Raw genomic sequence first — 27,992 nt, forward strand, 5'->3', positions numbered from 1 at the left:
CTTATTTTCTGCATTGATATATTAGGATATACTCTGAGGAATCAACATTAAAGAGTTATTACGTGAATATAGTTAAATGATCAGATTCATGGTTAGGCATGTTGTTGTCAATGTTACTGGATATTCATGTGCTAAACACTGGATTTATCCAGGTAGGAAAAAGAAAATTTAGACTGCACCTATTACAAGAGAATTAAACTTTAGCATTCTGAATAAAGCAAATGAGCTGGAACCTTGACTGACTCAAAGACGTGAGGATCATGAGGAGGTTCTGCTGTTTTTCACAGTTTGAGGATGAAAGCGGATCAGGACATGAGAAATCACTGAGGAGGAAAAGTCTGATTTGGGCCGTCTGTGTTTAAAGCAAACGTAGCTGAAGTAACGGTGAACACTGCGATGAGCCTTAACATTTACTCATGTCTGACTCATTACTGCGTCGCTCGTGTTGTTGAGCATAATGACAGAGACTGTTTGTGACTCCAAGGGATTGGGCAAACAGCAGATACAGGCCAGTTTACTTCAAAAACTAACGAGTGAACAACATTTAAGAATGCTAGGCGAGGCCATTTCACCGAGGTTGGTTCAGTTGAGCACCTTCCCTCTTACAGTTCAGTGTTCGCTACACTTCACAACCCATTTTGGGTGAATTGAGACACATTTGCTTGCTTTACCAAGTGTTTCTTAATATTTTTGCGTATAACTATACAAGTCTGATGTACAACAGAATGATAATTTGAATATAGACTGAAATCTGTCGCATCTATTTCCACTGGACAGATTCATGAAGATTGGCTTGTTGTTGGTGCCTTATAGGCAAACTGTTTGAGCAGAGAAAGACTTGGTTGAGCGATTCTCTTATGATCAAGTTTGAAATGCAGTTGTTTCTGAATGCAGCTCTAAGCCAACTTTTCCTGCTGTAGATTTCTCAAGTAGGACCACACTGAACCAGAAGGGAGCAGCTTGTTACCAGCAATAACTTGAAATGATGTATTGCTCAGTGAAAACATGAAGTCTTCCCTGCTTTCCTTCAACTCAGGGCAAAGAGGAGGAAGCAGAAACAGAACGTGAAACACAAAAAAGAAGGCCAATCTGTTTGTTCCTGGATCTACGGTGGTTGGAAACCCCAAGTTAATGTCTTAATGCTGGAACAGGTCAACATGTGCAACTTGAATCTTTTGTTCTTTGTCAGAAATGTCTCTTTGAAGTACTTCTCATGATCACTGCTCTAAAAAAATTTCTATACATTGGATAATTCCTGATAAATGTAAAACACAAAGTGAACCAAAATGAACCGGACTTCTTATGAAACACATGAAGAAACGCTCAGGTCTTAAATCGTCTACATGATGTCGGTAATTGAATCAATAGAGGGGCTGAATCCTGACCTGTGCAGAAAATATTATTGAAGTGTTTCGGGCTACGCTTTCTGGTACTGGACTTTATATATGATAAAACAAGTATATGCATCTGGGATTTTACGAAAATGGTGGCACACCCATTTCTTTTAGTTTTTTTTTTCTTTTGGGTGGGGTTTCTCAGAAATAAAAGGCATTTTTGTTGGTCAATGGCCAGAAACAGCAATACAATGCTGAAACAGTCTATCCTATGTCTAGTTGTTACCCTGAAAAGGCCCACTCTGCAGCAGGAAAGCCCTGTACCTGTGGATTTGTAATTCACGTTTAAACACAAGAAGAAATAGCAGGTAATTGCCAACGTCTTCTTTTTAGCCTTATATCAACAAAACTAAAGAGTTCCACACTTAAAAGTCCTCAACTGCTATAATACCTACTGAGTATGGATTACTGTTGGGTCTACCTCACAATATAAAGCGCCTTGAGGAGACTGTTGTTGCGATTCGGTGCTGTATAAACTGAATTGAAATTGAGACGAACATTATTTTGCTAACATAACATGTTAGGACTACAATAAAATGGATACATTTGACCTGAAAAAATGATGCAGGAAATAACACGAATACACAAATGTACTGTAAAGTCACGTGTTGGCTGCTGCTAGATGCGGGTTCAGGCAAATGACTTGAGCTGCTCTTTGTCATGTCACATACCTCCCAGCACGTTGCACTGTTTAATCTGTATAATCACGGCAGGTTTTAAAAAGTTTTTAATCAGCTCCTGATTTGAATGTGATGGAGCCATGTTGAAATACTAAATACCTTCCAAAAGTAATGTCCATTTAGGGGAATTTGTTCAAAGAATTTGATTATTAATTAGCAGCTAAAATCATTTGATTGTCACTTTATGGAACATGAAATATTCTATAAATGTGCTTTTCCCCGTTATTCTGTAGGGTACAATACACAGCACCTTGGGGTGACTGTTGAATGGAACTTAATTGAATAATGTTTGCTTAATTTTATGCAATATTTCCTGCACGAGTCATTGTATTCAGCCCCTTTTGGTTGCTTCTAAAAGTCGCGATTTCTCTCAAAACACCTGCTCAAAGTCACGTTCCAGCCCAACACAGCAGACAAAACTTAAACATCTGTTAGAGGCAAGATCACCACATACTTAAACACCGACCCAGACTGTGGGAGACATCCACACAGTCTGTGGAAAGAGGTCTTGAGGTCACCATGCTCATTTCTGTTTCATATTTCCCAGTCTTGGTTTTGCCGACCTCTACGGCGACTCATGAGGATGCCTTCCCTGCTGCTTTTTTTTTGTTTACAGGTAAGTTTTATTTCTGCAGCGTGCATACTGCACTGAGGTTTAGCTGTTAGCATACTGCTACGTGGGAAAGGTAAACATCCAATTCTTTGAATAAAAGAAAAGAGTTTGTATACCTGATATCCTGGTTAGCCTGAAGTGTGAGCCTAGCGGCAGTGGCTGCAGTGGCATCTGGGACAAAATCTCCAATCACTCGATTGAGGACAGAGCCGCTGGCTTCACTTGCATAAAAAAATTGACCATCCACTGAGAATCTGTTTCACAGCTCTGTAGAAGAAAACAGTAACAGTCCATCTGTGTGCTACCTGCCTACTCCTAGCTTGTTTACATTAATCATATTTAAAAAACAAAACAAAAACATCTTAGTAGTTTAAATACATTTGTCTTATAATGTGTGTAGATTTGTTATTGTTCTCTTGTTACAAAAACTTTGTGACCTTCTCGTTCTCCCTCATTGATAAGAGGTTTAGTTGTTTTGGCGTTTTGAGGGGCCCACACGGCCACGCCATCTTTCCTTTGGTTGCCAGATAGTCCGACCTGCTCCCGCCCGCCAACAGGTCAACTCTGATCACAGGAGGCTTCTGAAGTTCAGCTCCATGGCCTGGCCACTACATCCATCTGGTCTATCAGGGTTTGGCTTGTCAATATCCAATCAACGTTCATCCAGATCAGAACCATCTATTGTCAGTGACGCATTACCTCTACTGCACTCCGTACACAAAAACGAAGCCAAGGTCGGGTAACGTGTGTTCTGTTTATGTATTCAAATGTATATATTTTGTGGTCTACCTTTTTAGGTGAAGACTCCATTTCTGAATGTTTAGACATTTATCCTCAACAGTGTCTGAAATGTCACAGTTTCATGTCTGTGACATCAGGAGTGAAGGTGAGGTCATCTGTGGCAGTGCTGTGGTGCTCAACAAGTTACAGAAGGATTTTTGAACTCTCACAAAACTAATATTTTTAATAGGTTAAATAAGGCAAGCATATTAATGTATTATTTTATGATCTTTACTATCCGGTAAAAAACAAACAAACTTCAAGACATGTTGAGGAGGTAATTTAGCCATTTGAATCAGCTGTGTTGGATCAAGGACACATCTAAAACCTGCAGGACACCGGCCCTCGAGGCCTGGAGTTTCCCACCCCTGTTCTAAGGCGAGGTATTCCCAAAGGAGACCCGAAGAGATCATTTCCCTTTTCCTGACACTTTATGGTGAGTTTTTTTTTATTTATAATAATGCATGTTTTTAGCTATGTCAGTGGGGTCTGGCCCCCTTATATATAAGGCTTTCTCCCCATTTATATTGTTTTTTAATCTACGAGTCATGTTTGTAGTTTTTTGTTGCACTACAGCTGTTGGAGCCATGTTGTCTCGTCTCTCTGTACACTGTGTTTACAGTAGCGATGGCAATAAATTTTGATTAGACTTCGGTGTGCTGACTATAATTGGAGTCACTTCAGCAGACCTTTCTACTGTGTTGGTGTCTTGAATGCCTGTGCTTCACCTGTTCTTCACTCTTAGTTTCAGTCTGATTTTTTTCCCTCAGGCTTGTTGGTAAGTGCAGTAGATTAAATGCGTCACTAACTGTCACACAAGATACTGATCGGGTCTTCCCAATATCTTGTTCTCCTCAAACAACAAGCTGTCTTCCATCACACCCGTTGTCAGAGCAAGAAAGTGTCCAAGAAAACTGAAGAAAAACAATAAATACATGTTTGTTTATAAAAATATCTGAGAAAAGTGACTGAGATCTCTGTGGGAGTGGAGCAGAGCGCTTCCTGGTGGTGCTGTGCTGCAGCTGTATTGCGTAGTGATGAGAGGTAATTGAGCTGTGTAGCTTATCTGAGGCTGGACCATGTCCAGTTTTCCTGCTGTGAGTTTGTTGGTGGTCAAGTGTGATCTAAAACCTGCTGTAGAAGCTGAGTTCAACTGCCACAGTAAAAACACTATTGTAAGGAAGTTCTATTCAATTCATGCGCCAAATTCATTAACCCAGTGTGACTGGAGTCCCCACAGACCTTTTTCCATCCATTTTGCCTGCATGAAGCGTGAGAATGCCTCTCAATATTTGTTCTACAACACATCCCGTGTACATCCAGAGAAGCGGAAGGCTGATGGAGCCGTCCGCATTCGATTCTCAGGGCCATACTTGTGCATACATACATACAAACTTGTGACTTTATCACAGGGTCACATGAAAGCATGTAATAGTTTTCATGTGACACAAATAAGTCACATGACCTATGTTGCATTCAAAGGCAATGGGATATACTACTGCATCTCCAAAAATTACAGTGAAAAAGTGATTATTTTGGCAATTTCATTCACAATGGTGATTTTCATATATTCTATATTAATTACACACAAAGTCAATATTTTCAAGCATTTTTGAAGTTTGCTTATAGCTCAAGAAAATTAGAAATGGAGTATTTCAAACTGTCCGAGATACTGCACTGAGGTCTTTATCATTTTAGAAAATTTCTATTCAAACCACAGTATCTGTCTCAGTACACAATCACAGTCATGGGGAAGACTGCTGACCTGACGGCTCTCCACATGACGATCATTAATATCCACCACAAGGAGGGTAAGCCACAGATGGTCACTGCTGAAAAGGCCGGCTGAGTGGAGAGTTTTTATATGTCAAAGGATAAACTTCCAGGAAGACGGCTGCATTAACAGAGTTCATGTTTCTATCTAGCGATGCCGGTGCAAATTTCCTTTGCCAACAGGACTGACCTGACTACAGCTCCACCACTACTACCACATGGTTGCCAACAACGCTATTACTCTACTTAATTGTCAAGCCAAATCACATGACCTAAACCCCACAGAGACTCTATGGAGTATTTTCGAGGAAGATGTGAAAACCTGATCCAAAAATCCACACGAAGTTGGCAGAGCAGCTTCAATAGGATCTTAGCAGAGCCACACTTTTTCTCCATATTCTATTTTTGTGAGATGCACTAATAGTTAAAAACTTTGTATACAGCAGTTCAAAACCCCAAAATACTCCCCAAAGAAAAATTTAGTTCACAGTGACGAAGGCAAATCTTCTCTCTTTTAAAATGCAGGTATTTGGGTTTTTGACTATTCTTGATCAAAAATAATAACATTAAACATTTGCAGATTTTTATCGGCCAAGTATATATTCATCTACACCTGCAAATTCTTCCATTGGGCACACACGGGTGGCTATGACTTAAGAGGTAGAGCAAGTCACCCTCTAAATGGAAGGTCGGTGGTTCGAGCCATGGCTGCTCTAATCTCCAATCCAAATATCCACGGGCAAGATATTAACCCCAAGTCGCTCAAATGTGTGTGACTGTTAGATAGAAAGAACACAGCAAAGTGTTTGTGTGAATTCGTGGATGAGGCAAGTCGTATAAAACGCTTTGAGTGCTCAGAGTAGAAAAGCGCTACATGAGAACCAGTCCACTTACATCGTCTTTCTACCGTCTCGCAATACATTTTACAATTTTTGATGGATGGTCATATTGTGAAACAGAAGATTGTGCCTGCAGTTTTTTGTGCTGTACAGTGAGGTATGTACGTAGTGTCAAAGTGTGTAGTGTAATAACTTTATCTATCCTGAATCGTGCCAAATGCAGGAAAATGGGGAAAGACCAGTAACTCCAATCACACTGGGATGCACCGTCAGCTAAATAGTTTTAAGTTTCTCATTGAACTTTTTTGTGCAACTATATCTTTTAACGCCATTATGGCACTTATAGAACGCATAAGATTATTATTACTACTACTATTATTATTATCATCATCATCCAACGGCTCCAGATTGTCTCAAGGCAAATATGAGGGATTTGAATTGTTTAACTGGCACTGAGTAGTTTGGCAAAGTCTCCACCAGACATACTGTTGTGATGCTGTATTGTGGACCAGTAATACCTGTAAATATAAAAGTAGAAATCTGTAACATAAACTAGACGGAGGCAAACGAGAACCACTGAACTTTGTGGCATATGAGGTTGTTGGAGTGTGTGGAATTTCTTCATTTTAGCTTAATCTGTTCGGTTTAGTAGGTGAAGGTAGATGCGGTTTAAAGCGGATAAATCTCATTTCAGACTCTGAGGGGTCCTTTGACTTCAGCGGGTTTAACATCCTGTTAGCTTTGGTTACAACAGGATCATGCTGCCCCACTCAACCCCCACCCCATGTTCCTTCCTTCACTGGGGTCAGTCTGGTCCTGTTGTAGAAACAGAGGCTTGGGGACCCTCTCCATATTGCCCTCCAGCACTATTACCTCCTCCACCTTCAGATTCCTCCTGACTAGGGGAGGCCTCATCACTGGGACCACCCCTGGATGTAACTGAAGCGGTGGTAGTCTCAGGAGAGGCGCTGTGGGCTTCCTGGGGTGCGCAGCCTGGGTGGTTCTTGCGGAAATGCTGGTTGAGGATGGCCTGGAAGGGGAAGCTCTTCCCACAAACGTGGCAGTGGAAAGGTTTGTTGCCAGTGTGCTTGCGGATATGGTACTCCAGCTGGTCTTTACGGGTGTACTTCTTCCCACAGATGCGGCAGACAAATGGTGTTATACCCATATGTAGGCGCATGTGACGGTCTAGGCTCCCTTTCTGGTTGAAGGATTTGCAGCAGTAGATGCAGGTGAGGCGTGGATTGTAGCGGAACCAGCGATCTCCTACCTGCTCCCTCAAGTAGTCCTCGTAACCGCCCATATCAAACGTTGTATGCTCCTCTCCCTGATGGGTAGAATGAAATGCAAAATTAAACGTTAACATAGTGGACACCATGACAGAATGAATCAAATAAGACTTTAGATCATTTTAGATAAACATGCCCTGAACAAAACTGTCCTCCTGCATCACACTCTGTTGTCGGTCAAATTTGCGTTACCTGAGTATGTTAATGTCCGTAAGAAACTGCCAACAGATTTCTCTTTTAAAAAAAGTGAAAACTTATTATTGTAGTGTCTTTATGTTACAACATAAAGCACCTTGAAACAACTGTTGTTATGATTTGGTGCTATATAAATAAAACTGAATTCAAACTATAATAGATTCCTTGGGACATCAATCATCTCGTCAACATAAAGACCAGATGTTGTTAGCAGTGCGTATGAGTACAATGAGGCCATACACACTACTAACCCACATTATGACGCAAGCCTGTGGTGATATTTTTTATCTTTCATTTTTAGTGAGTCGAGCCCTCAAAGGGTGGATCAGTTTTTCCATTTACACTGACAGTTGTATCTTTTATGATAACGTATATCAGTAAAGACTTTCAACTCAATTTAATTCAATATGTGATTTAAATGTACCCTGATTGTTTTGTATTACTGCACAATAAGGAGATTTTAAAAGTCCTTTAAAAGGTTAGATTCAGCAGGAAAGGTCCAATCAAAAGTTTAAGACCACTTGAAAAATGGCAAAAAAATAAATAAATCATATTTTGCATGGTTAGATCTCAACAAGGTTCCAAGTAGAGCTTCAACATGCAACAAGAAGAAATGGGAGAGAGACAAAGGGTTTCCAATGTTACTGGAATGGCAAGCAGATCCCACCTGAGATGTTTTCTGCGCGCCACAGTGGAGGGGGCACCATAACTGTCTGGGGTGCTTTTTCCTTAAATGGAACAATAGAGCTTCAGGAGGTGTAGGGGCATCAAACGGCCGCTGGCTATGTCCAGATGTTGCAGAAAGCATCCCTCATGACTGAGGGCTCTCGTCTGTGTGGTAACGACTGAGTTTTTCAACAGGACAATGCTACAGTACACAATACCCACAATGCAAGGGATTTTTTCCAGGAGAATAACATCACTCTGTTGGACCATCCTGCGTGTTCCCCTGATCTAAATCCAACTGAGAACCTTTGGAGATGGATGGCAGGGGAAGTTTACAAAAATGGACAACAGTTCCAGACAGTAGATGCCCTTTGTGCAGCCGTCTTCACCACTTGGAGAAATCTTCCCACTCACCTCATGGAAACGTTTGCATCAAGCATGCCGCAACAGATTTTTGAAGGGATCAACAATAACGGCGGAGCTACTCATTACTGAGTTCATGTTTGGAATGTTGATTTCTGTTTTAGGGGGTTTTCTGGTTTTTTGCAGTCTTAAACTTTTGATCAGCTGTAAAACAGCTCAGTAAAAACTACAATTTGTTAAAATTTGACCAAAACTGACTTTTTGCCATTTTTCAATGATGTACAAAATGATCACACATTACTTTAATTTTTGTTGTTATGGGATTCAGAAAAAAAACAGTGCTTTTCTTTAGGTTGTTGCATATCTACAGGAAGAGTCTAGTGATCCTTTATCATGACTAGGCTGGTAATCACTAAATAGACTCTGTATCTATTTAAGAACCACTTTGTAAGCCAGTAACCACGAGCCACTGGGTTTCCAGTTTCTTTGTAAATCATTACATATTACTATATAAGCTTAGTGAAGTTGTATTTAATAATTAAATAACACATACTAACAGGATGCATATAAATTTAAAAAAAGTATTTATTATTCACTTCATATATCTAAATTTCTTTACTGTGTTTCTCTGTGATTTATGTCCACCCTAGAAGAGTCCACATTGCTCTCACTTTCAGTGTGAACACCGCACTTCCTCATTTGGCCATGAGAGTAACAAAACATTCCCAATAAGGTGTCAAACGTAACATAAGAGAGCAAGAAAAGGTGAAAGAGAGTGACAGGGACAAATGTGACACATCTCCATATTGCTGACTCTTTCCTGGTAACTTCCTCCATGTTTCTTATCCATGGAAAAGAAACATGGTGTTTTAATAATTTCAGTTGTCTGTAAAAGAAGAAGAAAAAAAAAAAAAAGGTTGGTCTCTACTGGCTTACTAACTATGACAGTTTGTGTTTGTACCTGTGAGTTTGGCTGTCGCAACTCATCTGCCCTGCTAGGAGACTCGCTCTTTGCTCTCTGACGTTCTGTGAGGACGACCACGCTGCCAGTGGGACTAAACCTGACATCAAAAATCAGTTAATTTAAAAGGAAAGGGGAACAAAACCCACACACAAATCATCATCATCAGGTGTCTGCAGACCAGTCAGTGAACCATGGAGGAATATCTTAGCTATGACTCACCTGTCTGTCTCGCTGAAGCTGGAGGATGGCTGGATACTACGGGCCCCCAGCGTTCCTACTGGTCCAGTCACCAGTGTACTGCGTCCTGATGTGTCAATCATCACCGTGGCCCCCTCTTCCACTGGCCCTCCCTCCTCCTGGTGCTCTTCTGTTCCAATCCATTCCTCCATCCTCTCTGTTTTTATCCTGATCCCATCCATGCTGCTCTCCTCAGCGCTGCCGGTCCGTTCTGGTTCACTGCTGGTCTCCACATACCACTGACCAGCTCGGTTGATGCGTAGTATCGGTTCTTTGCCTGCTCTTCCGCTGGTGGTCCCTGGCCCTTCTAGCCCACTGTGCTCCACCGCTGGAACTGGGCTAAGTGGCTCTTCTGCTGGACTGACTGCTTCACATGGCTCTGCACCTCCCCGTGGGCCAAGCAGCCGCAGACCACTGTGACCCCCTCCTCGCACCACAGCCTCCAATGTCCTACTATTCCTGGAGCCCCGTGCCCCCTCCTCATCCCTGGACTCTTCGTCCAGGTCAGCCAGACTGATCTTAAGGTGGATACCCTCAAGAATTTGGGTGCAGCGGTCAATAATGTGCTGCATCTGCAGGAAGCTGGCAGCTGTCAGGTAGCTGATGATGTCTGCAAGCTGCAAGCAGAGACGGCCCGTGTAGCAAAAGGACAGCAGTTGCTCGAACACTGATGGATTACGGATCACTGTCAGTGACACAGTGCTCATCTGACTCAGAGACATGTGGTCCCGAAAGTATGGCGAGCTGGCTGCTAGTACGACCTTGTGTGCACGAAAGCTTTGGCCCTGAACATTGACCACAATGTCACAGAGACGGCCTTGAACACGCAGCTGGTTCAGGTGAGAAAGAACAGAGTTACTGAAGTCTGGGATGTCCAGCTGTATGCTGCCGGTACGCTCCATGCTGCAGCCTGCAGGGACACTGAAAACACAGCAACACATCAGTGCTGACCCACACCAGGACCTTTTTGCTTAAAACTGGCAAATGATTCCAGATTAATAATATGGGAGCTCCTTGTCATGCCAGTAACGTGGAAACCATCAAGGACACCCCGTTTTATTAATCTGATTCCAGATTAATAAAACAGGATGTTTTTTTCATCAATCTTCAATGAAACAGTGACATTACTGATTGGGGGTGTTGTGACTAATGCTACCTTATCATGGAAAGCAAATCCGCAAAAAGCAAAAACAAGTTACAGCCATATGGAATTTGCAGTGCATAATTCAGTTCAAGTTCTTCCACTGTTATCTTTTTCAATGTCATGTGCCAAAGTAGTGCAAAGAAAGCAAGTAAACTCTGCCCCTACAGAGTCGATTATCTTGTTAATAGTGTTACACCCTTGTCTGCGTATAACTCAACATACTGTAGGTCCTCTAAAAAGAAAGCCTCAAATCAGAAGTACTAAACTCCCTGGTGTAACTCTCAAAGGCACACCTTAAAGTAAATAGCCCATAAGTTGGAGAGAAAATGGCAGAAATTTAGAAGATCAATGATTAGTCTGGAAAAAAAGTTTGCAGTTCTATAAAAAAAAGCCCCCATGTAAAGCTAGAACATCGGACTATTCATCACTGACTGACGAAAAGACGAACAGCCCAAGATTTCTCTTCAGCACTGTAGCCAGGCTGACAAAGGGCCAGAGCTCTGCTGAGCCAAGAATCGCTTTAACCTTAACTTGTAATGACTTTGTGAATTTCTTGACAAATAAAATTTTTACCATTATAAATCAATAATAACCATGTCATAGATGTATTACTATTTACAGCTACTTTCATTGATATTCAATTAGACTTTTTTCCTCTCCAATTAATTTCTCTGAGGTAACTTCAACAATCACTTCCTCCAAAGTGTCGATTACGCCCCATTCTAACAAGACTGCTCAAAGAAGTTCTTCCATTAATGCTTTGGTAATGTCTCTGTGGAAACTCTGGGTTAACTTATCGAATTCATAACCAGCTTTGTGTAACCTGATCACCAACTGATGTTAGGGTAAGTGAATCCAGAAAATGGAAATATACCCTGGATATGTTACACTCACTTTGTAGTAGAGCGCACAGACCCCATCATCCTGCCCAGTGAATACTTCAAAGTAGGGACTTAGCCGACTAATTGCTGATGTCTTCTCACTGGTCGATACAGATTAGTCATTTAATCCAATTGTTAAAATGTTAATTACCCAATGAAGGTAAATTATTGTGTCCTAAATGTTTGCACCCATCTGTCACCAGTTGGCGCATTGTTGTGGAGAAATACCATAAATCTGTTAATCTTGGTCTCATCTTTTGTGAATGATAGTAGATACAAGTGGCGGACAAGGGCTTTCTCCGAAAGGTAGATGGGCTTTCCCTTAGCGATAGAGTGAGGAGTTCAGTCAATCAGGAGAGGTTCATAGTGTCGAGGTGCTGCACGTTTAAGGCATGATTCATTATTGAAGAATATAAATGTTATAAGAGTTTGACATTTTCAATTAAACGGTTCTCAAATCTACCTTAATACGCGAGTATTTCTTAGTTTTAGGCTAATGGGTTAGTCTAATTTTCTTCCACCATTAGTGGACTATTAAATCAGTCGCCAGGAACATCCCTACTTGAAATCCTTCTACTTGCCGAGAACCATCATCTCTCAGAACCTAAACCTCAGCTCCTCCTCCCTCTACCCATCCCTTGTGTTGTTCTTCTTGAATTTGGTCTCCAGCTTCCTCCCGTACGAGCTCTTGCATATCCTTAGCTTCACCCTTAGATCGTGCGGCACTCTCCTCAGCTCTTTTGTTCCTGGACCTTTTCGTCTCTTTGTTCTTTCAGGTTACTACTGATCAAAGGCTTATTGTTCACAAAGCATACAGTGCTGGCTGGTCTGATGGTGTGTTCACAAAATTGGACATATTCTATTCTTTAGCCAGTCAAACTTTTAAAACCCATCTTCCTATGCCTCCACAGCCTCATCCATCCACCTTCTGACAACTCCCATAGACACAGGTTTAATTTACAGTGGGGCAAAAAAGTATTTAGTCAGCCACCGATTGTGCAAGTTCCCCCACTTAAAATGATGACAGAGGTCAGTAATTTGCACCAGAGGTACACTTCAACTGTGAGAGACAGAATGTGAAAAAAAAAATCCATGAATCCACATGGTAGGATTTGTAAAGAATTTATTCGTAAATCAGGGTGGAAAATAAGTATTTGGTCACCTCAAACAAGGAAAATCTCTGGCTCTCACAGACCTGTAACGTCTTCTGTAAGAAGCTTTTCTGTCCCCCACTCGTTACCTGTATGAATGGCACCTGTTTGAACTCATCATCTGTATAAAAGACACCTGTCCACAGCCTCAAACAGTCAGACTCCAAACTCCGCCATGGCCAAGACCAAAGAGCTTTCGAAGGTGTTACAGGAAAAATGTTTCTATGTTTCTTTACCTTCTTTTAAATGTGCAAGCATGCCCTTTTGTCTATGGTTAGATTAGTTTAGAATTATCTTTTTAGACTTTCTCAGCAAAGACATACTGTTTTGGGACATATTGTTTTAGATTGTTTTATCTCTCACAGCCTTCTCCCAGCTCTCTGCTGACGAGACTAGCGCCACATATGGAGTTGTTTATTTTATTTGTTTTGTATTTTCTTATCCTGTTCTCACTGTCTTTCCTATAAAAATTACCAAGCCACTGTGCATGGTGTGAGTTGTTCTTAGCAGCTCACCCGTGTACACGTTTGATAAAGAAAGTAACTTTGTCTCATTGTGTCTTTATTTCTCCTGGGTTTTTTACAGAGTTTTCCCCCAACATTTCTTGGTCCTTCGGAGCCGGAGCGCCTCCATCGTGTCCCATCTCCGTGACCAGTCCACGTTGCTCGTCTGTCGACAGCCCACACACTAGGTGTGTGGTCAAAGACCAAGGGCGTTAAATTCGAGTCTTGGCCAATGTTCTTAGAAAGCGACCCACGGTGGTGGGGCCCGATCGAGGTGGACCAGACCCGGCGACACTGACCAGGTAGATACAGACACACTGACACAATCTTGCGTAAAATCGTATTTTAAATTCAGGGAATTTAAAATAGCGAAAGTAGCTCGTCGCGACTGGAAGCTCCCCACTTCTGTGGGTTTAAAGTAGCTCGTCGGCTGGTAGCTTGGAGCTCGTCGACTGGAAGCTCCCCACTCTTGTGGGTTAGGTTTGGAGCTCTGAGTAGCTCCCCCAGCTGGGTCAAGGGAATAAGTAGCTCGTCTACAGAAAGACTGGCAGCTCCCCTTATTATAAGGGTTCCGATCGCGCGAATAAGTGTGAATGTGAATGTATGTGTGTATTGTTGTAACTAACGGAGCAAGCTGACTTTTCACGGTCCAATAAGAGACTGAGCCGCTCCTACTGTGTTTTTCTTTCACTGCTGTTCGCTGAAGTGCTGGTGGCTTGGGAGAACGGTCGAGTTCCGCCTCGTAAAGTTCACACCGCTTTTGGAAATAGTCCGAAAGTAGAAGGGCGTGTGAACAACCACTCTCATTCCTCATACCAGCGAAGGTGGATAGCAGCTGTATTGCCAGTGTATAAATAAATAAATAAAAATAAATAACTAAATAAATACATAAGTAAGATACACTAAATAATAAAAATTGAAAAATGGGGAATAAAACCTCTAAACCTCTTGCCAATAATGGGCAGTATACACAAAAGTTCATTAATGACGAACAATGGATAGAAAATAAATATCCAGGTGCAGGAAAAATCAGCGCAAGGAGATGGCGTAATCCTAAAAAGACGTCATGTCCTGGGTGGGAGGGTACGTGCAGCCCCGCAGCTTTAACACAGCTCAAAGATAGCTTATTAAAGGAAATAAGTGCAACCACAAATCTTAGAAAGAAAGGAAAACGCACAAATGAATTAACTTTCCTAGATGCATGGAAAAAAGAGCAACAGAGACGTGCTGAGAATAGAGAAAAGAGACAGAATAAAAAACAAAAGCAAAGCTGTGAGGTGCCTGAAGCAACGGCTGCAGCCCCTCCCCCCTATGTTACTGCCTCTGCATCAACTCCCAAGCAAACAGACAAAGATGCAGCTGTGAATAACCCTTACGGTTCAGTGCAGGCAGATTTAGCTAAAATGTCATTAACACATGCACCTGAAGCAGATATAGGGGAAGATCATGTAGGCAGGGAAATATGGCCTGACCCCCCAAGCCCCCCAGGAGTATTTCCATTAATAAGTTCACCTAACCCCAGATATGGTCAGCCGATTGGACCTATGGGGCATCAAGACGCACACCCCACAATTCTTGTGTTTAGACCATGGTCACATGAGGATCGCAAAAATGTTCTTAAAGATGTCCCGCCCCTGCATGACGGTTTTGACACATGGAAGAGAGCAGTTGAAGCAATTAGGACTCAGTGGTATTTAAACGGTCATGAAATGTACCAGGTACTTCAAGATCTTTTAGGTTTGAAGTTTGGCTCAGTGAAAGGCTCTTTCACTGGGGGGGCAATTAATAATCCTTTAGATTCTTTAGTGGTCGGCAACGGACCACAACCCCTGCGTGCAGGTGACCCTGAATTAGAAGGCCAACTACATAATTTCTATGAACGTGTGAGACTACAGCTGGCCCCCAAGCCAAACTACAATAAAATAGGAGAGGTAAAACAGAAAGAAAATGAAACTGCATCAGACTTTTTAGACCGCCTGCGCCCAGTTTTTAGGCAGCATTCAGGTTTAGATTATGCCGATGGCGATGCAACGCCATTCCAGCAGCAATTAAAAAATGCGTTTCTAAATGGCCTGCTCCCACCAATCAGAGCACATGTAGAGAAACATTGGGTCACAATGAACACTGGCAACCTGCCAGATGCCCTGTTACATGCTGAACACGCCACAAAAGTGCACAAACAGAAAAATAAGGCTGACGTCTTCACCATAGATTCAGAGACAGGTTTCCTTGCATTTTCGGGAGGCTATCAGAGACAGAAAGGGAAGCAAGGTAATCGACAGCAAGGCCGCAGACACAGAAACAGAGACAGCAGATATGAAAGAGACAATGCCTGTTTCAACTGTGGAAAACGAGGTCACTTTGAACGAGAGTGCAGAAGTAAGCCACAGACACATAATAGTAGGAGGAACAATGACAGGCAAAACAGTGGCGAATCTATGGAGAACAATGACATGTGACTAGAAAACACACAAGACATGAACATTGATGAGGGAGGGGAAGTTTTTAACATAGAACAATTGCTATTAGGGTCAGAATACAAACCAACGCTGCTAATCCATGTGAACGGGCAACCAATCCAAATGTTATGCGACACAGGAGCATGTAAAACGGTTTTGAGGCAGGCACCTAAGAACTTACAGTACTCAAAAGATACATTAGTTGTGAAGTCAGCCACAGGCCTCACCACTGTACAACAACTAACTGCCCCCTTAGAACTAATACATACAGAAAGTGGCCGCAGGTGCTTCATTAAATGCATATATGACCCGTCATGCCCAGTAAACCTTCTAGGAAGAGACGCTCTGACAAAACTCAAGATAGGCGTGATACCGGAAGAGAATGGCATGATTGCTGAATGCATGCTAAATGACAACACTCCAGAGCCAGATAGCATTAACACGGCACACAGCAGCAACGTGTGTCTCTCTCAAGGCTACGGTGTCCCACATTATTACTGGACTCTTGAGTTGCCCGAGCTCACAAAGCTACACAATGTGGCCCGCAAATATACACCCCCCACATCATATTTCCAGAAACCCACTGACTATCACAACACGTTGAGATTTAAACAAACTCCAGGCCCAGACCCACTTTACGATCAGCAAGTGTGGAAGCTAGGACAACAGAGTTTGACTTTACAACACCTGTATGTCACAAAGTCGGGAAATGCAGTGTGCTCAGTAATCCAATCAGCAGCCGTGAAGGCTTTGAACCGCATGCCTAAGCCACACGTGTCTGTAGCGCATGACTATCATTCAGACTGGAAGGATTTAGGAAATGTGTTAGCCAGGGTTGAAGCAGACACTTATGAAAAAACGGAAGACACTCATGAAGGCTGGCTTCAAGGCCGCCGGACGGGTTGTTTCCGACACACACTGGGTTGGCTGGTCGCAGTCAGGCCCGCTGTACACCTAGCCGATGCCGCTGAAACACATGCACAATTAACTGAATGACATCAGGCAGCACTAGCTCAGCTGCCTAAAACTCTCTGGTCTACAGGCCCTGCTGATGTAGGCCTTATAAAAAATGCAGATGAAGTAAGAGTAAAACCTCTCTCAAAACACAGACCACTGATATCTCAATACCCACTCACTACTGAGGCTAGACATGGCATTCGCCCAGTGATAGCAGACATGGAAAAGGCAGGAATTTTAATAAAAACAAAGACAGCCACCTGTAACACTCCTATCTTTCCTGTTAAAAAAGCTATCACGGGTGCATACCGTCTAGTACATGACCTGAGAGCTATAAACGAAGTGACTGAACAAATCCCACCTGTGGTTGCTAATCCACACACTATTTTAAATCAGGTCACACCGAACGAACAGTGGTTCTCAGTAATCGACCTTTCAAACGCTTTTTTCTCAGTTCCACTACATCCAGACTCACAGCCATTGTTTGGCTTCACCTTTGAGGGTCAGAGGTACACATACACTCGTTTGCCCCAGGGTTTCCAGAATAGCCCAACCCTCTATGCAGAAGCACTGAAGAAGTCAATGTCTAGCTGTAAGCTCCCACAGCTAGGTCAATACTTGCTGTATGTAGATGACATTTTAATAACCGGTCACACACAGCAGGCGTGCAAAGACAACACACTTGCTGTGCTACAGCATTTGGCTGAACAGGGCCACAAAGTCTCAAAACACAAACTGCAGCTGTGGAGTGATAACGTTACATATCTCGGGCACACACTCACAGGCCAGGGCAAAACACTGCTGGGAACCAGAAAGCTGGCAGTGCAAAACACACCCAAACCTAAAACAAAACAACAGATGATGAGTTTTTTAGGTTTGTGTAATTTCTGTAGAGCTTGGATTCCAGAGTATGCACTAACAGTTCAGCCACTCCAAGACATGATTTATGGCAAAAACCTCGCTTTGCGAGATACAATAACGTGGACGGTAGAGGCAGACACAGCATTTACTAACCTAAAGGTGGCTTTACAAACAAATGTAGTCCTGGCCCTGCCTGATTATGACAAGCCTTTCGTGCTGCATGTTGATGGGGGGGCCGGCTACATGAAGGCAGTTCTGACACAGGCTTTTGGTGACAAACAGCGCCCTTTAGCATTCTACTCGTGTAAGTTAGACGCTGTAGTTTCGGGCCTGCCGACTTGCGTCCAAAGCTGTGCAGCGGCCACAGAAGCAGTAAAGAAGTCAGCAGACATTGTCTTAGGGCACAAATTAGTTGTGAAGGTCCCGCATGCTGTCACATCTATACTGCTGCAAGCCAATCTCTCTTACCTGACTCATGCCAGACAGCTATCGTATGTAGGCATTTTACTATCACAGTCTCACATCACACTGGAAAAATGTGGCACACTGAATCCAGGGACTCTAGTGAGCACACCAGCTGATGGAGATGTGCACAACTGCCATGCAGAATTAGACAAAGACACCAAACCCCGCCCTGACATCCATGCTGAGCCACAAGCTGGTTTTACTGATGTCTTTGTGGACGGATCGGCCTCTAAAGACAACACAGGCCGTAATTGTGTAGGTTACGCAGTAACCACAGACAGTAGAATAATAGAAGCAAAACCACTTTCTTCTTCATATTCTGCACAGAGCGCTGAGCTGATAGCTGTTATTCGTGCATGTGAAATACACAAAGATAAACAAATAAACGTTTATACAGACAGCCAGTATGTTTTCTCTGCTGTGCATCATTTTGCAAAGCTCTGGCAAAACAGAGGAATGATTACATCAACCGGTAAACCAGTCCAGCATGGCAGCCTCTTACAACGCCTGCTGACTGTAATAAATTTACCACAACAACTCGCATTGTGTAAATGTGCAGCACACAAAACTGATAGCTCTTTTATTACTACAGGCAACAATTTTGCTGACAGAGCAGCAAAACAGGCGGCACAAAAGACAAACATGACACTGATGGCAGTAAACACACATCAGATTCCACTGGATGTGTTGCAAAGTGAACAAAAAGCAGCAAGCACAGCAGAGCAGGCAAAATGGCTAAAACACGGTGCAGTTCTGACAAACGACTTAATGATGTGTTATGGCAAGCCAGTGTTGCCAAAATCGCTCCACAAGATGGCGGCATTAGTGACTCATGGCTGTACGCATTTGTCATCGGGGGGAATGACCTGTATTGTCAACTCTCATTTCTACACTGTAAATTTTGAAACTTCAGCAAAACAATTTGTCAGAACGTGCATGACGTGTCAAAAATATAATGCTCAGGGTAACCTGCGACCAAGAAGAGGCCGTTTTCCAACTCCGCCTCATCCTTTTCACACAATTCATATGGATTTTATTGAACTAAGCGAATGTCAAGGGTCAAAATACGCCCTAGTGGTTATAGACGTGTTCTCAAAGTGGCCGGAAATCTATCCAGTGAAAAAGGCAGATGCAATTTCAGTAGCAAAGTGCCTGTGCAATCACTTCATACCCACATATGGCATCCCAGCTTTGATACGATCAGACAACGGCACTCATTTTGTAAATGATGTCATCACTAAAGTCTCTGAAGCACTCGGTTTCAGCATAAAACACCACTGTGCTTATCACCCTCAGAGCGCAGGCCTTGTAGAGAGAACTAACGGCACTATAAAACAAAGGCTCAGGAAATGCATGGCAGAAACAGGAAGGCCGTGGCCTGAATGTTTGGGTTTAGTGAAGATGTGGATGCGCTTAACACAGGGCTCCCATAAACTAACTCCATTTGAAATCATTCATGGCAGGCCGTTTCCACTGCCTATTACCAGTCAACCAATAGACAAAGCAATCAGAGAAAACACATTAGCAGAATGGATGTCTAAGCTGTTAGAAAACAAAGAGATCATTGTACATAATCAACAACCTGATGATGTTTCTCCAGTGTCTTGCAGACTAAAGCCCGGTGACTGGGTTCTGATCAAGGTGCTCCAAAGGAAAAACTGGAGCACACCCAGGTGGGAGGGGCCATACCAAGTCCTCCTCACTACACCGACCGCTTGCAAAATTGCGGAACGACCATCCTGGGTCCATCAGAGTCACTGCAGGCGAGTCAGTGAAGCCATCTAAACACAGCTGACGGCAGGCTTGCCTACTTGTTGTGATCTCGCCCGGTGGAGGGGTCAGCTTTCCTGGCCGGGGGGTCTACTCGCGACAGGAGGGTGTGTTCCGTCGTCATGAGGTGGTGGCTCTTATCAACTGCAGCGGCCCTGACCATGGCCGGGCTCTTCACCTTTGCTTCCATGAGGGACAACAAGTCACGCTATATGGAGAAAAGGCAGACACTGTATGACAAAGGAAAGTACACCAAGTTTCCCCATGGCTACGCCACTAACTTCTGGTGGCAGTTTATGAACACTACAGCTCACTGGAATAATAAAACTGACTGCTATGCATGTACCCATATGCCCCTATCCTCACAGACGTCTGGCCTGTGGCCGTACAGCATACCTGAAGATCGCAGTTGGTGTCTGTTGGGCCTGGCAACACATCCAGGCTACGGTACTCTTTGGTCCAAAGCCAACTACAGCATCCCAGCAAAAGCAACCTGGAGGTCATCGTCACTCACAAATGTGAACTGTTCCGGACAGACCTACCTACTGACCTGGCCCCAAGTCTCAGACCCACTGCCTGATGTAATTCTACTGAACAAACTGAACGCATCACAACTGCCAGTATGTGTGATGAACAATGGATCGCGGGCAGTGGGGGAGCTGCCTACTCACCTATGTAAGTCCATATACACTTTCTGCCCACCAAGGAACGAGAGGAAGTGTATGACCTGTTCAATCAACGCCACCTGTGCCAGTAACACGACGCTGATGGGCCTAAACTGTCGCTCCGACTACAGCTACCGAATGCCACTACAAACAAAGACTCAGTACCAGACAGGATGTGCACGGACGGCACCCAGCAGCAGAGGAACCAGAGTTTTGGCTGACTGGTACTTCCTATGTGGCAACAAGGCTTATCTGTCACTCCCTGAAGGTTGGGGAGGTCTGTGCGCCCTGGTGGAATTATCAGATCACGTTTTCTTCATGCAAAGTGTTGCACATCACCCAAGCAGCCGGCAGAGACGTGAAGTGGACATCGCCTCCCCCAATTCTTTCGGCATTACCGTGGACACTGGAGTGCCGGGAGAGTTTCGCATCTGGGGAGGAGGAGTGAAATTCTTACAGAGCCTGATCCCCGGCATTGGAGTTGCCGAGGTGCGGGATCATGTGGAAATCAACCGATATGCTCTGCTACGACACATCAACTTGACTAAGACCCTGGGAACCGCCTTAGCAGGAGAACAGCAGGCCATCAGAACGATGGTGCTGCAGAACAGACTGACACTAGACCTGCTAACAGCATCACAAGGAGGAGTTTGCAAGCTGATCGGGGAAACATGTTGCACTTTTATCCCTGATGGATACGAAACTGGAGGAGACATTTATGAAGCTTTGCAGAATTTGACCGCTCTGCAAAAATATGTCACTGAACACACACCTGGAGCAGCTACAGCACAAAGCTGGCTGGACTGGCTGTTCAGCGGTTCATGGCTGGCTGCTGTAGCAAAGCCATTTTTCCTTCTAGGTCTCATCATGATAGCACTGCTCATATTAGTGTTGTGTGTGTTGCCATGCCTAAGAGTAATGATTTCACAGATGATAACAACTACAATGACTGCTTATGTTGCCGTGCCTGAAGAAGAACAACATCCCGTTGCAATTCTGTTAGAGGAGAACTTGTACTAGCTGCTAATAAATGACGTGGTGATTAAAAATGACTTGTCAAGTGATCATGCACTGATTAAAACATTAGTAGGTTATGCAAGTTTTCATGCTTTTATTTTTTTTTTTTTTTTGAAGTTTTGAGTTTTAAACAAAGTTTTTCATTTTAAATATAAAGTTTTCATGCTTTTATTTTTTTTGAAGTCTTCAGTTTTAAACATAAAGTTTCCATTTTAAATATGAAGTTTTCATTATTTTACATATAAAGTTTTCAATTTAAGGTTTGCATCGTTTTAAGTATAAGGTTTCATGCTTGTTTTTTTTGAAGTTTTCATTTTATAATATAAGGTTTCCATCCTTGTATTTTTTGAAGTTTTCATTTTACATATTAGGTTTTCATCATTTTTAAATATAAAGTTTTCATTTTACTTTTCACCCTTTTATTTTTTGTAAGTTTTCGTTTTAAAATATATCCTTTATTTTTTGTAGTTTTAGTTTTATTATTTTTTCTTGTTTATTCCACTTGTTATTTCATTTACTATGTTTTTCTTTGTATTATTTTCTTTTGTTTTATTCTTTAGACCAAATGACTGCCATTTCTGCTATGCTGACATTTTGAAAAATTAAAAAATTGTTTAAGATACTTAATAAATAACCTTCACAGACAATTGTTGTATACATTTAAAATAAGTTAAAACAGGGGGGAATGTTACAGGAAAAATGTTTCTATGTTTCTTTACCTTCTTTTAAATGTGCAAGCATGCCCTTTTGTCTATGGTTAGATTAGTTTAGAATTATCTTTTTAGACTTTCTCAGCAAAGACATACTGTTTTGGGACATATTGTTTTAGATTGTTTTATCTCCCACAGCCTTCTCCCAGCTCTCTGCTGACGAGACTAGCGCCACATATGGAGTTGTTTATTTTATTTGTTTTGTATTTTCTTATCCTGTTCTCACTGTCTTTCCTATAAAAATTACCAAGCCACTGTGCATGGTGTGAGTTGTTCTTAGCAGCTCACCCGTGTACACGTTTGATAAAGAAAGTAACTTTGTCTCATTGTGTCTTTATTTCTCCTGGGTTTTTTACAGAGTTTTCCCCCAACAGAAGGACACCAGGAAAAGTATTGTAGACCTGCACCAGACTGGGAAGAGTGAATCTACAATAGGCAAGCAGCTTGGTGTGAAAAAATCAACTGTGGGAGCAATCATCAGAAAATGGAAGACATACAAGACCACTGATAATCTCCCTCGATCTGGGGCTCCACGCAAGATCTCATCCCGTGGGGTCAAAATGATCATGAGAACGGTGAGCAAAGATCCCAGAACCACACGGGGGGACCTGGTGAATGACCTGCAGAGAGCTGGGACCAAAGTAACAAAGGTCACCATCAGTAACACACTACAACGGCAGGGAATCAAATCCCGCAGTGCCAGACGTGTTCCGCTGCTGAAGCCAGTGCATGTCCAGGCCCGTCTGAAGTTTGCCAGAGAGCACATGGATGATACAGCAGAGGATTGGGAGAATGTCATGTGGTCAGATGAAACCAAAGTAGAACTTTTTGGTATAAACTCAACTCGTCGTGTTTGGAGGAAGAAGAATACTGAGTTGCATCCCAAGAACACCATACCTACTGTGAAGCATGGGGGTGGAAACATCATGCTATGGGGCTGTTTTTCTGCCAAGGGGACAGGACGACTGATCCGTGTTAAGGACAGAATGAATGGGGCCATGTATCGTGAGATTTTGAGCCAAAACCTCCTTCCATCAGTGAGAACTTTGAAGATGAAACGAGGCTGGGTCTTCCAACATGACAATGATCCAAAACACACCGCCCGGGCAACAAAGGAGTGGCTCCGTAAGAAGCATTTGAAAGTCCTGGAGTGGCCTAGCCAGTCTCCAGACCTCAACCCCATAGAAAATCTGTGGCGGGAGTTGAAAGTCCGTGTTGCTCGGCGACAGCCCCAAAACATCACTGCTCTCGAGAAGATCTGCATGGAGGAATGGGCCAAAATACCAGCTACTGTGTGTGCAAACCTGGTAAAGACCTATAGTAAACGTTTGACCTCTGTTATTGCCAACAAAGGTTATGTTACAAAGTATTGAGTTGTATTTTTGTTATTGACCAAATACTTATTTTCCACCCTAATTTACGAATAAATTCTTTACAAATCCTACCATGTGGATTCATGGATTTTTCTTTCACATTCTGTCTCTCACAGTTGAAGTGTACCTCTGGTGCAAATTACTGACCTCTGTCATCATTTTAGGTGGGGGAACTTGCACAATCGGTGGCTGACTAAATACTTTTTTGCCCCACTGTAAAAACAGGAACATACTATGGTGTCAGTAGGACTAGATTATAGTCACCAGGCACTGCATCTATTAACGGCATTCTGCTTCGTATTTGCTATTCCCAAAGATTTCTATTTCACGATTCTCTGAGTGCCAAGTCTCTCACTTTTGTCTCTGAGCAGTCTTGTGTTTGTCTTTGCCTAGTATGCCCGTGGCTACCTAATGGTCAGGGAAGGGTTTAATCAGATACAGCCAGAAGTAATGGAAACAGCAGAGTTCCTCCAGCAAGTCTAATCTATGACGATTCCAATTCATCAGATGATTTTCAATCTTCATGAGGATAATGACATGCTGATTGGACAAAACTGATTTTATTCATGAGCAGCAGAATAAGAACCCTCTGGTTTATTTTATGGTGCACTGGAGTGTTGTCTGCTGAATCAGGTCCGGAGTTTAAAGTCAGAGTTCTTAGTGTCATCAAGAGGTCTCTTTTTACCATGGCAACTTCTGCTGAACACAAAACCTGGTTATGAGCAGGTTATGTTCCAACTTTCGATTTAAAATCAGCCGGGCCCTCCACAGTTTTATTCTTTTACTTACAGCATCTTTTCAGCGATTCTCTGTTGGAGAGTAGGGAATAGCCATGCCTTACTAACATCATCAAATGAAGCCCAACTGTGAAGTTACAGCAGCACAAACGGTCACTGGAATCTGAATGCATTCAGTTAGTGATGTGCAAACGTATACATGTTTAGTGGTTTTTACGCTGCTGGAATTACAGCCAACAGGGCTAAGGCTAAAAAAGTCATCATCTACATTTGTAGGCCAATACTTTCCAATTAGTAAGATTAATTTTGCTCTGATCTGGTGATAAACTAAAGTGAATTCCATGTCTCCTGTACAATAGGCGATGGAGGAGCGTCAGACGTGAACACACTAACATTCAATGTTTCAGAGCTCTAATGTGCAGCTGTCAACAAAAACACATGGCAAGTTTTAGTTCACAAAATTAACAGTCCTCCTAAACATTTCTCTCTTATTTGCAGCACCAGTGTTGCAGCTCATTGTTATATATTTTAATATATTTCTTGTAACCTTTATTACCTGTTTGTCTGCTGATGAAACCTATTGGAATAAGCAATGCTCAGCTGCTGAGGAAGAAGAGTCAAAAGATACATTTTCTTTTCCCTGTTTTCTGTGAGCATGCACAGAGCCTGGACCTGAAAGCCCTGGATAACAAAGGATGCTGATAACCATTATCGCTGGCTGGGCTTTTAGGTTTTGTTAGTCGAGCTAATGCAGAGAAAGAAAGAAGGCTTGGCTGTGTTAAACTGCCCCGTAGCACTCAGTTAACTATCGAGTTATCCCATCAAAGTTTTCTCATGTTAGTTATACTTTACACTAGAGCAGGGCGATATGGCCAAAAATATTTATCACGATATATATTTGAAAATTTGCGATAACGATATAACCGACGATATAATTGATGCGAGACAAAATACAACTCCACAACATTACTAGCGCAAAAAGACAACCTTCCATTTATATTCACTTAAACAAGAAGCTGGTTTTTATGTACATTAAAGCTTTATAAAAATGTAACAGTACAAATGCAAATTGCTTGCTGAAAGTTTAACCAAAAGGCATTTCCACTAGAAATGGGCTGACATGTCCTGAGCATAACCATGTATAATATCCACTGAAGTTAAAAAGAGGTGCTTTGCAACATTAAACTGCAGTGTGCAGTACGCATTTTTCGGACCATAAGGTGCACGGGATTATAAGGCACATTAAGCGAAACAAAGCAGTCAGATAAATCAAACTTTATTAAACTCATTCTTCTTGCTTCCTCCACTTCTGTACCATTGATTCCTTAATGTTGAATTCTCTGGCAGCTGCTCTATTCCCATGTTGTTGCAGTATATTAATGACTAACCTGGTATTGTGGATGGATTATCTCAGTTGTTCTCCTGACTGAAGTTTGGTCCGTTTACAGCATCCTGCCATGCGATTGCATTTGTCTCTAACCATGAAGAACCTTCACGTTCACTTTTATAAGTGGAAAAGTGTTAGTGTTCGTCCTCCAGCTTCACTGTTTATGTTATGCTAACATAGCTGTGTCGCTAGCGATCACGTAGCACATCATTATATACCAGCTAGCCCAACTTCAGTAACCCTACAAACGTCACTGCTGTTTAGTTTTCTGTCTTCATTTATGTTGCAAGTGATAGCAGAGCTGTACGTTTGATTTTTTTCAGAAATCTCTCAGTCAGAACATGCATTATCATGCTTAGGTAACTAGCGAAACTAGCGAGCTAACTTCCGCTAGCTTCCTGCTAACTTCTAACTCCGTTAAATGTAATAACTTTTGTTTTCATGGATGCCTGGAAGTTAAACTTTATAGTTACACCTCGTAAAGCAGCAATGCTGATCGTTTTATTAAAGATGAAAGAATTTAGACAGTTTTTAACTCTAAGTGATGCTGCAGTGTTGTTTGACCTGAAGCATACGGAGTTTAGGACCCAGATTACTCCCAGATTTAAGAGCATCTTAGTCCGACAAATACGACAATAACAACGGCCGCTTGCATGTTCTGCAAAAAAATGTGCTTTGTTGTGTATCTGACGGACAAACACCAAACCAGTTCCACATCACGGAAGTTACACCATTTTTACAAACCAATTCTGGATCATCTGTTTCACTCAACAATCGGCCATGTGCGTATGAAAACAAAGGCACTGCGCATGCGCGTTTTACTCCCATTCTATCGCGATATTTCATTTTCCTATCGTTGGCTAACATTATACCGGTATTACCGTGAACGGTATAATATGGCCCAGCCCTACTTTACACATATTACACTACTCAACAATTACTATTCACTAAATAACTGCAGTTTTTCTCGGTTTCCTGTCACATTCAGTGATGCTGTGTTTTGTAGGTATGAAGGGCCATAGACAAACATGCTCGTAGGTACAGACACGTGAAAGGCCTACCTCTACCACACAGGGGACCCAGATCCTTGGTGGCTGCTTTGTGTTTTTGTGTAGTGTTGTGTCTGCATGGTTGTTATTGCATGTCTGTGTGGTTTTAAGTTTGGGTTTGAGGTTCATCCTCCGTCTGTAGTTTTGCCTCTCTGGAGTTGTTTTGCAGTCATTCTTCATATTTCTTTTTTTTTGGAAAATGAGTTTTGTTTGTACAGGATGTTCAGTTTGGTGTGACCCCGCTGTTCAGCACTTTCTGTGATCAGGAGCACTTTCAGTAAGAAGTCTATTTACGCCACCTCCTCAATAGAAACTCAAGTACTCTATCTGCTGCCAGGCTTTGCATAAAGCAGCTTCACACACTTTTAATTTGTATGAATCTGTACAGTGTGTTGACACTCATTGCACTGGCTCATTGCGATGTGCAGGGAAAATTTAGACCAGGCGCCAAAATCACACAAAGTGTGCTTCAGTCAGGGTCATGTTGCACCACAGTCCCACCCAAACCTGCCTGTACAAAAGGCTGACAGACACCAAGGACCTCAAGTTACATCAAGACCTGATTAACCGATCAAAATGGAGGAGTCGCGTTGAAATGACAGGTCACAGGGTAGATCACCTGTACTCTGATCAGGTCCAGCCTGCTCACAGGACAACTACCAAACCGATGCGAGTCGCTGTGTCTCGGGGGGGGGGGGGCAGGTGAACCTCCAGGTGTGCAGCCGGATTCTCACCTGAGGGGGAGGGAGCAGTGAAAAATGCTCTGGTCTGCTTTCGGGTTGCCGATACTTCAGTTCTGCAGCTTGCTGAGCATCATTAACGGACGGGAGATGACAGCAGCTCGGCTCGGCTCGGCCTGACAGGCTGCAGCTCCACCCGCGGCTCCTCCAGGCTCCGAGGCTCCGAGGCTCCAGCGGCGGTAGCGAGCTGTTCAAGACCCCGGAACGACAGCTGAGCGCGGGCTCCGGTCCGTCAGCAGGCGCTCTGCTGCCATTCCACTGTACCTGCGAGCTGGTTCAGGATCGGCTCAGTGACGGCGGACAGCCCAGACTTCACAGCCTCCTTTTCAC

The 27,992-nt window shown here is 42.8% G+C and overlaps 2 protein-coding genes across 3 annotated transcripts; one reads left to right on the forward strand and one right to left on the reverse strand.

Moving 5' to 3' along the window:
* Positions 1 to 14: 14 nt before the first annotated feature.
* Positions 15 to 27,992, reverse strand: zbtb37 (zinc finger and BTB domain containing 37). Of its 2 annotated transcripts, XM_085375900.1 has the most exons (5): positions 27,657 to 27,992; positions 19,797 to 20,192; positions 9,776 to 10,714; positions 9,554 to 9,653; positions 15 to 7,406 (listed from the first exon to the last, which is right to left on the reverse strand). In XM_085375900.1, the coding sequence occupies exons 3-5, from the start codon at positions 10,693 to 10,695 to the stop codon at positions 6,885 to 6,887; spliced, it is 1,542 nt and encodes a 513-aa protein (XP_085232026.1). In that variant the 5' UTR covers positions 10,696 to 10,714; positions 19,797 to 20,192; positions 27,657 to 27,992; the 3' UTR covers positions 15 to 6,884. The 2 variants fall into 2 exon arrangements, with proteins under 2 accessions (XP_085232026.1, XP_085232025.1); XM_085375899.1 differs by lacking the exon at positions 19,797 to 20,192.
* On the forward strand, positions 13,740 to 21,713 carry LOC146614772 (uncharacterized). The gene is made up of 2 exons (XM_085375897.1): positions 13,740 to 13,774; positions 19,815 to 21,713. The coding sequence occupies exon 2, from the start codon at positions 20,107 to 20,109 to the stop codon at positions 21,667 to 21,669; it is 1,563 nt and encodes a 520-aa protein (XP_085232023.1). The 5' UTR covers positions 13,740 to 13,774; positions 19,815 to 20,106; the 3' UTR covers positions 21,670 to 21,713.

This window comes from Diplotaxodon limnothrissa, linkage group LG17 (assembly GCF_057381915.1).
Source record: "Diplotaxodon limnothrissa isolate DT_005_m linkage group LG17, D_limnothrissa_male_GT1.1, whole genome shotgun sequence".
In the NCBI taxonomy this organism is placed as follows: Eukaryota; Metazoa; Chordata; class Actinopteri; order Cichliformes; family Cichlidae; genus Diplotaxodon; species Diplotaxodon limnothrissa.

Excerpts from the sequence above, each read along its gene's own strand:
- zbtb37 (XM_085375899.1), bottom strand. The coding sequence starts at position 10,695 with ATGGAGCGTACCGGCAGCATACAGCTGGACATCCCAGACTTCAGTAAC. Across the intron at positions 9,654-9,775 it reads AGCTTCAGCGAGACAGACAG|GTTTAGTCCCACTGGCAGCG; the intron begins GTGAGTCATAGC and ends TTTTGATGTCAG. Across the intron at positions 7,407-9,553 it reads TGCGACAGCCAAACTCACAG|GGAGAGGAGCATACAACGTT; the intron begins GTACAAACACAA and ends TCTACCCATCAG.
- LOC146614772 (XM_085375897.1), top strand. The coding sequence starts at position 20,107 with ATGAGGTGGTGGCTCTTATCAACTGCAGCGGCCCTGACCATGGCCGGG.